Genomic DNA, 16,232 nt, shown 5'->3' with positions numbered 1-16,232 from the left:
CTACAAGAACATTAAAGGAGGAGAGGCCGGGTCATGAGTAGGAAGTGACGTACACCGCTGAGACAGAAGGCGCAACGTCACTTCTGCTCTGCGTTCCACGGTGGAACGCACCACCATCTTGGTGGGAAATTAAAAAAAAAAAAAAAAAAAGGGGGAATGGCGCCAGGAAGTTCATATTACTAAGGGGGAGAGACCTCATTTGATTGGATGAGGTGGAAGACACTGGATCTCGGTTCCTGGATAAGAACCCTGATGGAAGACTCCATAAGGGAGGTCTAAGGTCTGAATGATGGATGTGTCTTCCCTGAGAGCTGCATCTGCAGAGCCCAGCGCAAACCCTGGCCTAGAGAGTATACCTGGTAAAGGGGTACCCATCTTTGGTTCAGAAACCATTATGGGAACTCTCCTCTCTTTTAGGGAGATAAGGATCCTGTACCAAAGGCTAGGGAAAAGTCTGCAAGCCGCAGGTATGCCATCTGCAGTAAAAAAAAACAAAAAACTCCCCTCCAATTACAAAAAAGCCTTGTGCCAACTATGCACAGAGAAAATTGTCCTGGAGGAACAACCATCCCTGATGGATGAAGAAAGAGGGATGGTACTACAGGAGATAGTCATCCCTGGCTTCCTTCCCCCAGTCATTCACAGGGGGTCCTATAGTCTCAAAAAAGAGAAAATATGCCCCTGAAGACATCGCAGAACCCGAGTCAATCTCGGGGATTGGAGGGAGGAAGGTGAACTGACACTCAGCCATACAGACCAAACCGCTGCATGACCAGCTCTACCCTCGCCTACTGTATCCTCACCCATCCCTTGTAGATTGTGAGCCTTCGCGGGCAGGGTCCTCACTCCTCCTGTACCAGTTATGACTTGTATTGTTCAAGATTATTGTACTTGTTTTTATTATGTATACCCCTCCTCACATGTAAAGTGCCATGGAATAAATGGCGCTATAACAATATAATAATAATAATAATAATAATAATAATAATAATAGAGGCAAGAATTTCTATCCAGTACGGTTCTGTACTACATGTGACAACAATCTCCTGTATTCTTCATATGTCTGGCCCGTGGGGTAAGGTGGCAAGACAGAGGTATTTTCCTACCAAAAAAAAAAAAAAGTCTGGCTTTGTTATTCCAATACCTGTGTCAAGTCTGCTAAAAGCTTGTGGGAAAACAGGTAATGGTCTGATGAGACCAAGGTTGAACTTCTGGCCATAATTTAAAAAAAAAAAAAAGTATGTTTGGAGAAAAGTCGACACTGCGTATCACCAGAAGAACACCATACCCACAGTGAAGCACAGTGGAGGCTCCACTATGCTTTAAAGTTATTTTTCAGCAGCTGGAACTGGAGATTTAGTCAAATGAATTATGAGGAGTCCCAAATATCAGTTAATGTTGCCAAAAAACCTTCAGGAATCTGCTAAAAGGCTGATGATGGAGAGGAATGTCACATTTCAACACGGCAAAGACCCTAAGCATACCTCCAAATCAACAAAACAAATGTCTTCACCAGAAAAATAACAAGATTTTGGAATATCCCAGCCAACCCCCGCACCAGTGTCCAATTGAAAATCTGTGGGTGACTTGAAGAGGGCGCTGTACACAGGAGATGCCCTTGCATTTTGGCAGATTTGGAGGTTTGCACGGAAGAGTGAGCAAAGATTGCCAATTCTAGATGTGCTGCGCTGATAGACTCCAAACCAAAAAGACAATGCTGTCATCAACTCAAAGGATACTTCAACAAAGCATTTAAGGGTGTGCAGATTTATATAATCAAATTGTTGTAGTTCTTTAACTTTCTTTTTACCACCTGAAAAGATGGCAGTTCATTTTTTTCTGGAGTTGTACACATTGTGACATTAAAAGTTCTGAAATACCGTAATCCTTCTTGGTATGATTTGTGTACATGAAAAAAATGGCATTTTATACGGGTGTGCTTATATATTTTTATATATCTATTGTAACTACTATAATACTACCATCTATGTACAGAAATATAACTACTACAATACAGCACTCGAAGTGGATGATTATTGCATAAAATAAAGAAAAACCTTTATTTAAAAAAATTAAAAAACAATCCAGCACAAGAAAATGCCAATCTGACGCGTTTTGAACACACAATATGCAAGAGAGCATCATGTGTTAAAAACGAGTAAGATTGTCATTTTCTTGCGCTGGATTGTTTTTTATTAGAAAATTAAGGGTTTTTTAAATACAATTTCATCTACTACTATAATACTGCTCCTATGTACAGGAATATAACTACTATAATACTACCTCTATGTACAAGAATATAACTACTATAATACTGTCCCTATGTACAAAAATATAACTACTATAATACTGCCCCCACTGCATCAATATAACTACTTTAATACTGCTCCTATGAACAAGAATATAACTACTATAATACTGCCTCTATGTACAAGAATATAACTACTATAATACTGCCCCTATGTACAAGAATATAACTACTATAATACTGCCTCTATGTACAAGAATATAACTACTATAATACTGCCCCTATGTACAAGAATGTAACTACTATAATACTGCCCCTATGTACAAGAATATAACTACTATAATACTGCCTCCATGTACAAGAATATAACTACTATAATACTGCCCCTGTGTACAAGAATATAACTACTATAATACTGCTCCTATGTACAAGAATATAACTACTATAATACTGCCCCTATGTACAAGAATATAACTACTATAATACTGCCCCCATGTACAAGTATATAACTACTATAATACTGCTCCTATGTACAAGAATATAGCTACTATAATACTGCCCCATGTACAAGAATATAACTACTAGAATACTGCCCCCTATGTACAAGAATATAACTACTATAACACTGCCTCCATGTACAAGAATATAACTGATATAATACTGCCCCTATGTACAAGAATATAACTACTAGAATACTGCCCCCATGTACAAGAATATAACTGCTATAATACTGCTCCTATGTACAAGAATATAACTACTATAATACTGCCTCCATGTACAAGAATATAACTGCTATAATACTGCCCCTATGTACAAGAATATAACTACTAGAATACTGCCCCCATGTACAAGAATATAACTGCTATAATACTGCTCCTATGTACAAGAATATAACTACTAGAATACTGCCCCCATGTACAAGAATACAACTGCTATAATACTGCTCCTATGTACAAGAATATAACTACTAGAATACTGCCCCCATGTACAAGAATATAACTACTATAATACTGCTCCTATGTACAAGAATATAACTACTATAATACTGCCCCTGTGTACAAGAATATAACTACTATAATACTGCTCCTATGTACAAGAATATAACTACTATAATACTGCCCCTACGTACAAGAATATAACTACTATAATACTGCCCCCATGTACAAGAATATAACTACTATAATACTGCTCCTATGTACAAGAATATAACTACTATAATACTGCCCCTGTGTACAAGAATATAACTACTATAATACTGCCCCTGTGTACAAGAATATAACTACTATAATACTGCTCCTATGTACAAGAATATAACTACTATAATACTGCCCCTGTGTACAAGAATATAACTACTATAATACTGCTCCTATGTACAAGAATATAACTACTATAATACTGCCCCCATGTACAAGAATATAACTACTATAATACTGCTCCTATGTACAAGAATATAACTACTATAATACTGCCCCTGTGTACAAGAATATAACTACTATAATACTGCTCCTATGTACAAGAATATAACTACTATAATACTGCCCCCATGTACAAGAATATAACTACTATAATACTGCTCCTATGTACAAGAATATAGCTACTATAATACTGCCCCATGTACAAGAATATAACTACTAGAATACTGCCCCCTATGTACAAGAATATAACTACTATAATACTGCCTCCATGTACAAGAATATAACTGATATAATACTGCTCCTATGTACAAGAATATAACTACTATAATACTGCCCCCATGTACAAGAATATAACTACTATAATACTGCTCCTATGTACAAGAATATAGCTACTATAATACTGCCCCATGTACAAGAATATAACTACTAGAATACTGCCCCCTATGTACAAGAATATAACTACTATAATACTGCCTCCATGTACAAGAATATAACTGATATAATACTGCTCCTATGTACAAGAATATAACTACTATAATACTGCTCCTATGTACAAGAATATAACTACTATAATACTGCTCCTATGTACAAGAATATAACTACTATAATACTTCCCCATGTACAAGAATATAACTGCTATAACACTGCTCCTATATACAAGAATATAACTACTATAATACTGCCACTTATGTACCGGAATATAACCACTTTAATACTGCTCCTAAGTGCAAGATTATACTATGCATGCTATAGACAAAAATATAAGTGGTGTTCACAAGGACGGTAATGCACATACATGGAAAAAAACGCATACCAAAATTTTCAGCATTAAAAACTCTTCATTGTGTAGAGTGGAATATTGATCACGGATGGAACTTAGTTTTTCGTCTTCCGTGACATCCCTGTATAAGAGCCTCGAATGCATGGCGTACCTAATATTACTGCAGAACAAAAAAATATGCACTGCCCCAACATACTGCAGCATAAGTACTGCCAACCATTCCGGTAAATGCACAGGTTACATTGTCTGCCCTGCAGATGCTGTTTTATTGCTCACTCCGCTCATATCATCAATGAAGAGCAAGTGATTCGTAACTAGTGACCTGCTCCATCGGGATTCCATAAGTCAGGGCAGACAAGTCACATACAGCGTGTGAAATAAGTATTGAACACGTCACCAATATTCTAAGCAAATATATTTCTAAAGGTGCTATTGACATGAAATTCTCACCAGATGTCAGTAACAACCCCACCAATCCAAACAGGCAAAGAAATCAAACTATAGAGGACCATAAATTAAATGTGTAATAATGAAAAATTACACTGTCAAAAAGTATTGACAGCACTTATAAAAGCCTTTGCTGGTGATGACCGCTTCAAGATGCCTCCTGTATGGAGAAACTAGTCGCATGCATTGCTCAGGTGTGATTTTGGCCCATTCTTCCATAAAAACACTCTTCATATCATAAAGGTCCTGTAGGCTCATTCTATGATCTCTGATCTTACGTTCTTTCCATAAATTTTCTATTCAAGTCAGGTCCGGTGATCGTCTCGGCCATTCTAGCAGCTCTACTTTCTCTGAAACTAACTGAGAGTTTCCTTGGCTGTGTGTTTGGGATCTTTGTCTTGCTGAAATGTCCACCCTAGTTTCATCTTCATCATCCTGATAGATGGAACCAGATGTTTATCAAGAAAGTCTCAATACAGTTGGCCATTCATCTTTCCTTCAATCATATGAAGTTTCCCAGAGTAGTATGCTGAAAAATGGCCCAAAAGCATGATGTTTCCACCTCTAAAGTTGACTTTTGGTATGGTGTGTCACGATCATGTAAAAATGCCATACAGTAAATTTAGTTCTAGAAGGTACCATGGCGCTGCAGATTCGACCCCCCTTTCTTCCCTACTGCATTTGCTGATATAAAAACAAAGCCCTATGGCAGACCCACTCTGTGCAACTTGATACCAATGTGTAGCAGCCCCCACTGAGCAGTTTATGGCTTTTAGCTGCAGCAGACAAGTCTCCCTACCCTACTCATCCCCCCCCCCTCCCACCTGGTACTGGTTGAAACAGGTACAGAAACAATGAGCTCCTATTGTTCTTTTAAGGTTATATATAGTGGCACCGATAAGGGCTAAAGATATAAGGATTATATATTCCGGATGTCCATAGAGGGATCTATAACTCCCTGAAATCACTACAAGCTAAACTCAACGAGAGCAAAGAGCGGGTTTCTCCATAAGCGGGTCGTGTAAATCCGCCATATTTACACTTAAAAGAATCGCCCCAACGTGGTGCACCTCCTGATCTTTGTGTCGTCTCTCTACAAGGTTCCTACGCCAAGAGATGTGGGGTGATGGTTTTTCATAATCCTAAGACAGGGGAGTATCCAGCCTCTAAGTGAGGTCACCACAGGGGGAGTGGTTTGGCTTTAGGCTAGGAACTAACTAAGTGAAGCAGGAGCCTTCATGTGTCTTGTCTGGGGTCTATTTGCTGTACAGATGCCTGCTATGCATCTAGATGTGACTCCTCCTCCACAGCACACGGTCGGCCATGAAATAAGATGACATAACAAAATGTAAGTGATTTTTGAACGTTAATCCCATTTTATTTGTAATTGTATTGTACATATGATATTTGTTGTCTTTATAATATCTTTTTAAACTTAGTAAAAACTGCCTACCTTTTTTTTTTTGGAGTAAAATATAAAAATTACTAGCTTTGCCTCTCCTTGCTCTATAACGTACGGTCACGTCCTCTGAAGTGAATTACGCTACTAATATGAATTGGCTCTGGACCCGTTAATAATTACGAAATCGAAGCTGGTGGCAGCGGATTTGTCCTGTGCGGTTAGGAGTCTTTGTAGCGACTGGCGGTGTTCATAATTATTGTTCCTGCCTGAGTGGGAGTAGTTATATCGCTCTCGCTGCAGCGTGCCCAATAGCCAGTACAATGTAAGGCAGCCTTTCTGGCGACTAATTATCCTAGGTGCAGTACCTATTCTGACTTGAGGGTAAGGGGGGCGCCAGAGAGCTGCAAGTTCCAAACCGGATCTGGGAAGTGGGATATAGATAAATCCCCTTCAGAAAGAACCAGGGGCAACTAAACAACCCCGGTTCATGACAAATTGGTGTTAGTGGTGGGGATGATAAAGGTATCCTCCCTGTGAACCGTGATATGGTGTTTTTGGAGTGACATGCAGTGACTTTTGGCCTCCATACATGGTGTGTATTATGGCATCCAAAGAGTTCAATTTTGGTCTCATCTGATCAGACTATACCCTCCCAGTATTTCACAAGGTTGTCTAAATGTTGTTGAGCAAACTGTAAATGCGCTTGAACATGCTTTTGTTCAGTGTAGCGAGTTTGCACACAGGTCATCGATGTTGAGTGCATTACTTATAGCTTTCTTTGAAACAATTGTTTCTGCTAATCCCAGGTCTTTCTGTAGCTCATCACAGGTGGCCCTTGACTCTTGGACAACTTCTGATAATTATTTTCCCTCGTGTCTGAAATGTTGCAGAGAGCACCTGGTTGTGGCCTGTTTATGATAAAAATATGCTTTTTCCACTTCTGGATTATGACCCCAACAGTGCTCACTGAAACTTTCAGTAGTTTAGAAATTCTTCTGTAACCAATACCATCAGCAATAAGGTTGTGAAGGTCTTGAGACAGCTCACTGGTTTTACCCATCATGAAATGTTTCTTGTGTGGCACATTGAAAACATTACTAGGCACTGCTCCTCATAGTCAGTTTCCTACTCCACACTGATGAGGGGCAAAAACCCCGAAACAGCTGTCTGTGGATGGATACCATGCTTGGCATAGGTGGTTTTCCTTTATTGGATGTTTTCCTTTATTGGATGCTGCCTGTTGTGAATTCTGTGGCAGAGCTCCCTCCTGTGGTCACAAGTGGTACTTCGGCTGATTCTCTCTGTGAGCTTCCGTTGGTGGAGGAAAGTGGTACTGCGGCTTCTGAGTTTCCTTCCTCAGGTGATGTGGGGAAGTCGTTAGGTGCTGCTCTATTTAACTCCACCTAGTGCCTTGATCCTGGCCTCCAGTCAATGTTCTAGTATTGGACCTGTTTCCTCCTGGATCGTTCCTGTGGCCTGCTGCTCTGCATAGCTAAGTTCCTCTTTGCTATTTTGTTTGCTGTTTTTTCTCTCCAGCTTGTCTATTTGTTTTTTTCTGCTTGCAGGAAGCTCTGGGACGCAGAGGGTGTACCTCCGTGCCGTTAGTTCGGTACGGAGGGTCTTTTTGCCCCCTTTGCGTGGTTTTTGTAGGGTTTTGTGTTGACCGCAAAGTTACCTTTCCTATCCTCGCTCTGTTCAGAAAGTCGGGCCTCACTTTGCTAAATCTATTTCATCTCTACGTTTGTCTTTTCATCTTAACTCACAGTCATTACATGTGGGGGCTGCCTTTTCCTTTGGGGTATTTCTCTGAGGCAAGGTAGGCTTATTTTCTATCTTCAGGCTAGCTAGTTTCTCAGGCTGTGCCGAGTTGCATAGGGAGCGTTAGGCGCAATCCACGGCTGCCTCTAGTGTGGTTGGAGAGGATTAGGGATTGCGGTCAGCAGAGTTCCCACGTCTCAGAGCTCGTTCTATGTTTTTGGGTTATTGTCAGGTCACTGTATGTGCTCTGACCGCTATGTCCATTGTGGTACTGAATTACCTTATCATAACAGCTGCCCTTCCCGTGGTTGTTCCTTCCCGGGGAAAGGCCTGGCTATTCATTGCTTGCGTTGAGAAACACGTGATGGTGTCTCCGCAGCTTACTTTACATGCATTTGCATATTTCCCATAAGGGATGGGGGCAGTGTTCTGGATCACTGCGTTGAGAAACACGTGATGGTGTCTCCGCGGTGTTGAATGTTTTGGTCTCCATGAGGTCAATCATCCGTGCCTTTATAGACTTTCTACTAGGCACTGCTCCTCATAGTCAGTTTCCTACTCCACACTGATGAGGGGCAAAAACCCCGAAACAGCTGTCTGTGGATGGATACCATGCTTGGCATAGGTGGTTTTCCTTTATTGGATGTTTTCCTTTATTGGATGCTGCCCTTCCCGTGGTTGTTCCTTCCCGGGGAAAGGCCTGGCTATTCATTGCTTGCGTTGAGAAACACGTGATGGTGTCTCCGCGGTGTTGGATGTTTTGGTCTCCATGAGGTCAATCATCCGTGCCTTTATGCACATTGATAACTAGACACCTTTTTATAGGCCTTCAGTTGATCCAGCCGATATTATTTGGCACAAAGAGCAGACATGCTTTTTAATAAATTTCAGCTGGTGTCTTGATTTTCCATGGCTTTTTCCACCTCTCTTTCTTCATGTTTAATACATTTTTTCCACTGTAATTTTTCATTATTACACTTAATTTATGGGCATCTATGGTGTGAAATTGGATGGGTTGTTACCGACATCTGTTGAGAATTTCATGTCAATAGCATCTATAGAAATTGATTCACTTAGAAAATTGCTGATATATTCAATACTTACTCATCCGCTGTATGTAACACCAACATGTCTCATAAGAAAACCTATCAATTTATCCTCTTAAAATATCAATACAGATTAACTTCAGTGCAAGAAGAGCGATTAGGGGGTCTGTACTCACACTGCTGGCTGGGGTCACATTCTGTCGTCATCTTGACGTAATTAGAAGGAAACAGGCCTGTGATGCCATTGATCTCTCCTTGCCACCAGTCTGCATCGTCCTTGTTGATGACATTGATGAGCTGTCCTTTGCCAAAGTTCAGTTCGTCCTCGTTATTGGCGATATATTCATACATCGCTATGACCTGACACACTGAGGAGGGTAAAGAGACGAGATTTATCAGCACTGGAACGGTCTCGGACCATCCCAAGGAACGTGTAAAAACGTATAGGGGTCCAATCAAGAGAGGGTTCTTCGGGATCTGGTGTGGTCAAATACCTCCAATTAGAAAAGTAGTATAGTTCTTCTGATTAGCTGTGTCGCTTACACCTTGTGCAGGGCATTGCAGAAGCTTAGGTATTCATAGTTCCAACCACTGACATAGTGACAGCTAGTTGCTAGTGGTCATAACCATAGATATCTGAACCAATGCAGTGCCTTGCACATGGGGTAAGTGACAGCAAAATTAAAAATTTAGACTAGTTCTTCTGATTTGCTAATAGTATTACACCTACTTCATATTGGGATAGGATTTTGGAGATGGGAAGACCCTTTTAAATCTATACTAAAACAAAATTTTTGGCAATGAAAATTTGTGGAAAAACCAAAATGTCCCGATGTTTAAAAGAACATGGAAATTTAGCAATCCTCGGGCTGACCACTGGGACTTTTTTAGACTCCTGCTTCATGTTGCTTCAGGAAACATCACATGAACATGAGCCACAATGAACAGACACAATTGTTTTTTATTGGAGCATCTAATGAGCGTGTGCAAAGGTCATTGTGAAGAGAGGCAGGTCAGAGGTCACATAAACTATCGTGATTGGTGGATTCTGTGACATTAACTCTGTACAGAGGTGTTACCTGTCAGTGCAATCCTGTCTCTAATGATAATGAAACTGTTGTAAATGCTTAAGAGTCTAAAATAGTCCCAGTGGTTTGTGTGAAAAATGCAAAATTACCACTTAATTTATTAATGTTTTTTTTATCACATCATTTAATAAAAACAAAATTATTTTATATGAATGCTAGTCCAACATTCTACATGAGATGGGGTTCCATGCTCCTATATATATAATTTTTTTTTTTTAAAGAAATTCATACCTGGAGTGAACGCTGGCGCTACCTTGTCGTTACTTGGTCCTAGTAATTTAACATGAGAAGCCGGAAACCATCCCTTCTGCCGCTTCTTGCCTCTGGCCTGCAGAATAAGGATCACACAGACTTTACCCTCTATAATAGCACATGAGTCTAGTGTATAGCATTGCTCTAGAATTACTGATCTGCCTATAAATAAAAGGTTTTACAGGATGCACAGCACCTTGGATACACACAAACTGCAGCCGCATCCCCCTCCTCCATGCCTGCAGGGGACAAGTTGTAGAAATCAGAGAAACTATGCCACTCTAGGAGGATAAGAATGGTTTTATTTTATGCTGCACCCTGGAGTGGTTGTCCAATCGTGAACCACCCCTTAAAACACTGTGTGGACGCTTTATGTTCTCTCCTGACACTAGAGCTTGGCTATGAACGGACTGAGGTCTGCTCCTTCCATCATGGTACCTGTAGTTCTCCTTGCCACCAGCCGGAAGGATTCTTCTTCAGGATGAGGATGAGCTGTCCGGGGGCCAGGCTGAGTTGCTCTGTCCCTGTCGCTGCATATGCTGTAGTGACCTGGGCGATCTCTACAATACCAAAAGGAAACCATCAGCAAGTAGGCCAGCGAGTCCTCGCAAAACAACAGACGCGATGAAGAATGGAGCACGGAGTCTCCAACACATACCTGGCTTTTTGGTTAGAGTTCCCATCTTACCAGCACTGCCAAAACCCTGAAATAAAGGAGATGATTATTCTTCTATGTTTAGGGACACATTACAGGAGATGGAGAATATATGTGTGTGTGTATATATATATATATATATATATATATATATATATATATATATATAAATGTAGAGACAGCTGGACGGCACCACCGCTCTCAAACACAGTGTGAACTGCTCACCTGCAATGGAGGTTCAGACTTCTGATCACGGGTGCCTTGGCAGAAGCAGCAGACAGTCAATGCGATATAAAGAAGAAAAGAGCCGGCACTCACCGATAGTGCGGAACAGGTACCTTTATTGAAGTGCGGTTGAAACATCTTCACGGCCGGGGTGCTAAACAAGGAGAGCGGCAAGTCATGCTTGCCGCTCTCCTTGTTTATATATATATATATATATATATATATATATATATATATATATATATATATATATATATATATATATATATATATATATATATACACACACACATATATATACACATATACACACACACATATATATATATAAATATATACATATATTTTACATTGCAGAATGCAAATTGCTCAAATTTTAATTTTAATTTTTTCTTCTCATTGATGATCCCCGCCATCTACCTCTTGATCCCGTGAGCGCACGTAGTTCGATGGGAATATTCCAGTCCGGTCACCGACCATTCCAGTCCACCACTCGCCGTCTTTCTGCATCACTTGGATCACGTCGCCTTCATTAAATGCGAGGTCGCCCGTTTCGTTGCTGGAATAGGGGTACAGGGCAATATATTCTGTATGGAAAACGAAAAATAATCAGATGTTACAGATCGCAGAAATGTCGTACGTCCATCTCTGCAGACCAATACTCCTTGCCTTCCATAACTTAGAAAAATGAAGCAATTTTTGCAAATAGTCTTGTGTGTTGTCCGAGAAGTGGACAACCCCTTTAAGAGGTGGCTATCACTTTATGAATTCGGTGATACGAATTGACATTTTGCGCCTCGCCACAAAGGTTTCTCCAGTTCCATTTTTGGTGTAGAAGCATTTACAGTTCCTTCCCATCTCCACACATTTTGGAAAAGGTACCAAAATTGGTGTAAAAATGACAAAAGTAGCAAAATGTTTGCGCCAGTCCAATATTTAGAATTTTTTTTATCTTTTGAAGTTTTATATGCCAATTTTCTGCCGTAAACACTGTTAAGTGGGAGCCTTGATGCTTACACATTCTTTCAGCTGGCAAAAGAAAGGACGCAGCCAATTTTACATTTTTTGTGCCTACATTTTTTTCCTACACTTTCCTCCATGTTGTGTTTTTCTCAGCCATACGAAGTCCCTTTTCTTGTGGGACGACTTGTAGTTTTGAACGGCATTTTTTTTACCATATAAATGTACTCAGAAAAATAGGGAATAAGGTAAAATGGTGAAGAAAATGCAGTTTTCGGTATTGTTATTTGGTTAAAAAGTAAAAAAAAAAAAAAAATAACAACGATCCATGAAGCCTGATCTGTGGCCGGAATTCACAGGAACACCAAGACTGTTGTGGCAGGAGCCTTCAGCAGGTGGACGCCCCATCAGGATGTACCATTTAAAAAGAGGGTGCGTCAAGGTGACCCCAAATCAGGATGGTCCTAACCTCTAGTATTAAAAACTTGTGAAAAATCCAAGAGGTTACAACTAATTATGAGTAAAAGTGCTAGGTTAAGGTGTTATCTGAGAATTCTCGGATGCTACCAGAGGGTCTTTGGTGTGATCAAAAAATATGTTCGAGTCCTCGCAGCTGCATGTCTCACTGCTAACAAACAAGCAATGCCAGCAAGCGTAGCGGCTGTTAAACAGCCGCGAGACATGCAGCCGCGGGGACTCAAACATATTTTTCAAGCACGCCAAAGTCACTCGGCTAGCACCCGAGCGTGATCAGATAACACCCTATCCGAACATGTTCGCTCATCACTAGTTAGGAACATCTCGAATAGAGTCACCTTGTCGCAGCGGACCCTCATCACTAGTTAGGAACATCTCGATTAGGGCCACCAGGTCGCAGTGGACGCTCCACTAGTTAGGAACACCTAGATTAGGGTCACCTTGTCGCAGTGGACGCTCATCACTAGTTAGGAACATCTCGATTAGGGTCACCTTGTCGCAGTGGACGCTCATCACTAGTTAGGAACATCTCGATTAGGGCCACCTTGTCGCAGTGGACGCTCCACTAGTTAGGAACACTTAGATTAGGGTCACCTTGTCGCAGTGGACGCTCATCACTAGTTAGGAACACCTAGATTAGGGCCACCTTGTCGCAGTGGACGCTCATCACTAGTTAGGAACATCTCGATTAGGGCCACCTTGTCGCAGTGGACGCTCCCTTAGCTAGGAACACTTAGATTAGGGTCACCTTGTCGCAGTGGACGCTCATCACTAGTTAGGAACACCTAGATTAGGGCCACCTTGTCGCAGTGGACGCTCATCACTAGTTAGGAACACCTAGATTAGGGTCACCTTGTCGCAGTGGACGCACATCACTAGTTAGGAACATCTCGATTACGGTCACCTTGTCGCAGTGGGATGACCTTTATGCTTTTTTTTTTTAAATCAAAAACAGTTTTAAACTACCGTATGTTAGTTATATGTACTACTGTTTTTACATACTTCCTTACAGCAGGGTATATGCTCAGTTTGTTAATGACCAGTGTGAACATGCTCCTATTTGGCATGCATACCAACTAATAGTACAGTTCATTTTTGTTCCGGTTACGTTAAGGGGATAAAAAGTTAGTAGTTAGTGTTAAGTGTGCTAAATACTGAACTCGCTAAATATGAGCATGCCAGATCCCCAGAGAAAACTTGGCTTACACTTGGCCTCACCTTCAGCCGTGTAAGAAGGGGTTGTGGGCTTCTTCTTGACAGCTGCATACACGGGCTCAGGTCTGTATGACACAAATAGGAAACATTACAATGTATAATTATATATACATATCATTTTTTATTATTTTCTTAATTTTTTTTCGGGACATTTTCGGAATCTACTCACTCGGGGCTTTTGGCTTCATTGGGGACAATCTTCACATAGGATTTTGGAAACCATCCTTTCTGACCTCGAGCTTCGCCAAACCACCAGTTCTCTTGCTGTTCCAGAACAATAATCGTGTCGTTTTTGGTAAAATTCAAGTGGTTGTCCTTTTTTGCAGTCCAGGAGCACAGTGCTTGAGCCTTTACCTCCTCCACCGGCTGACCCTGAAACAAGGGGGGAATAGGAAGAAATGACGCTAAACTTTCTATATCAAACCCAAATCCAAGAGACTGGTAAGGAGGAGTAATTCTAACTAAGCCATGCGGTGCACTTTGGACGGTTTCCAGACGTCTTTTTTAGGTCTTCTTTAACACCGCCCCCCCCCCCCCCACTTTTTTTTTTGCACTATTTTTTTCTTCCCTTTCTTCCAAAGGCCATACTTTAAAATTTTGTGTCTACAAGCAAAGTGGGTAACGTTTATATACTGGATGAGTTGAAATTTAGAATGACACCTTTTATTTTCCAAATATTATGTTTTAAAAAAATAAGAAAAAAAATTTGGGGTGAAATTTAAAAAAAAAAAAAAAAAGTGGCCTTTTTTGGGGGAGAGAGGAGGTTCAAGTTTCTTCAAGTCAGTGTGTATATAATTCTTACAATTGTCCAAGATGGCCAGTGTTTTTTTGTTGTTGTTAGGATCATACTTCCTGTTTCAAGAGCTTCGCATGTACATTAGCCACAAGGGTCACAGCTCGACCCTATATTTTGTGTTGATGCCTCTAATGAGCGTGTGATATCATTGTTGTGATTGAAGGACCCTATGTATAAAGGTGTCATTGTACCTGCCTCTGATGATAAGGAAACTGCTGTAAAATCTTCCTGAAAGGACAGGAAATAGTAATCTAAACAAGCCTTAGTGGCCTCTGCAAAAAAAGTAATTACTAATTTTTACTTTAAAAAAAAAAAAAATTACATTTAATAAGTTTTGGGATTTTGAAAAACAAAAATGCCGACTGTAATAAGTCAGGACATATCAGAATTGGCGGGCATTTTTGGCACCCACCTGATTATGTAGTGGAGAGATGGAGCCCGGTGAAATAGTGCGGGTAAATGCAGAGGTTTTCTGCCAGGTGGAATTCACATTAAGGCTGGAGAAAGGCAGATTCTGATATTCTGTATCCACTTCGGAGGGCTTAGTTGGTGAAAGTGACCTGGAAATTCAAAGAACATAGATTTGGTTAGTTTATGGGGGCTGCAGCGCAGCAGGGAGCCGGATCTAGTACAGCTAAAACCAGCAGCAAAATAACGATGGGAAGAGAGGCATAAGAATCCTTAATTAAGCATGTGCCTGCAAGGACAAAACCCGGGGTTAATCTGAAAATAACCATGTGGCTCATTGTAAAAATCCTTCACAACACATTATACTTATGGGCGCTGTCATGTAAATTTGCATTAAAGCACAAAGCTAAAAAAAAGTATGTAAAACCCGCAAAGCAGGGAAGTCCTCCACCTGGAGAAAAAAAAGCAAAAACAGAATTCCTAGGTAATAACCATGAGGGGTTTAGCTTGAGTGAGGGGAGCTAGCACTTTTAGCAACAGCAACAATATTTTGTATTTAACCCTAACAGAGCTTGAGATGCACAAAAATTCCCAAAAATAAAAAGTTCCACATATGTGGAGTTCATACATGCCAATGGCTACAACCCCCATGATCCAGAGGCCAGAAAACACTTGAATAATAGTTAACAAATGTCCCAATCAGGCTCAGGAGTTAATCAGAGAAGCGAATGAAAAAGGAGATTTTTGTGTACTCACCATAAAATCTCTTTCTCTTAGCCTCTAATTGGGGGACACAGGACCATGGGTGTTATGCTGCTGTCCACTAGGAGGCGACACTATGCATAATCTGAAAAAGATTAACCGTGGCTCCTCCTCTGCAGTATACACCCCTGGACGGCGTCAGCCTTCTCCTGTTTTGTGCAAAAGCATTAGAGGGACGTAGCACGAATAACATAACCATGCCTATAAGAAGGCAACTATGTTCGAGCTCAAGAAAACAATATGAGAACTCAACAGTAACAACGGCCCGGAAAAAGCAACAGGGTGGGATATGTGTCC

At 40.7% G+C, this 16,232-nt stretch overlaps 1 protein-coding gene across 5 annotated transcripts in view; it reads right to left on the bottom strand.

Moving 5' to 3' along the window:
- The window catches only part of ITSN2 (intersectin 2), a 159,164-nt gene that overhangs the window by 45,497 nt on the left and 97,435 nt on the right, over positions 1-16,232 (bottom strand). For all 5 annotated transcript variants that reach the window (XM_069728165.1, XM_069728162.1, XM_069728161.1 and 2 more), the window contains 8 exons: positions 15,178-15,325; positions 14,139-14,341; positions 13,973-14,034; positions 11,738-11,904; positions 11,096-11,141; positions 10,876-10,997; positions 10,417-10,513; positions 9,274-9,465 (listed from right to left, as the gene is read on the bottom strand). In XM_069728165.1, coding sequence (XP_069584266.1) covers positions 9,274-9,465; positions 10,417-10,513; positions 10,876-10,997; positions 11,096-11,141; positions 11,738-11,904; positions 13,973-14,034; positions 14,139-14,341; positions 15,178-15,325 — 1,037 coding nt within the window. The remainder of the gene's footprint in view (positions 1-9,273; positions 9,466-10,416; positions 10,514-10,875; positions 10,998-11,095; positions 11,142-11,737; positions 11,905-13,972; positions 14,035-14,138; positions 14,342-15,177; positions 15,326-16,232) is intronic.

This window comes from Ranitomeya imitator, chromosome 5 (genome assembly GCF_032444005.1).
Source record: "Ranitomeya imitator isolate aRanImi1 chromosome 5, aRanImi1.pri, whole genome shotgun sequence".
NCBI lineage: Eukaryota > Metazoa > Chordata > Amphibia > Anura > Dendrobatidae > Ranitomeya > Ranitomeya imitator.
Note: the sequence above shows the minus strand (reverse complement) of the source record. Positions and strands in the feature narration are given on the sequence as shown.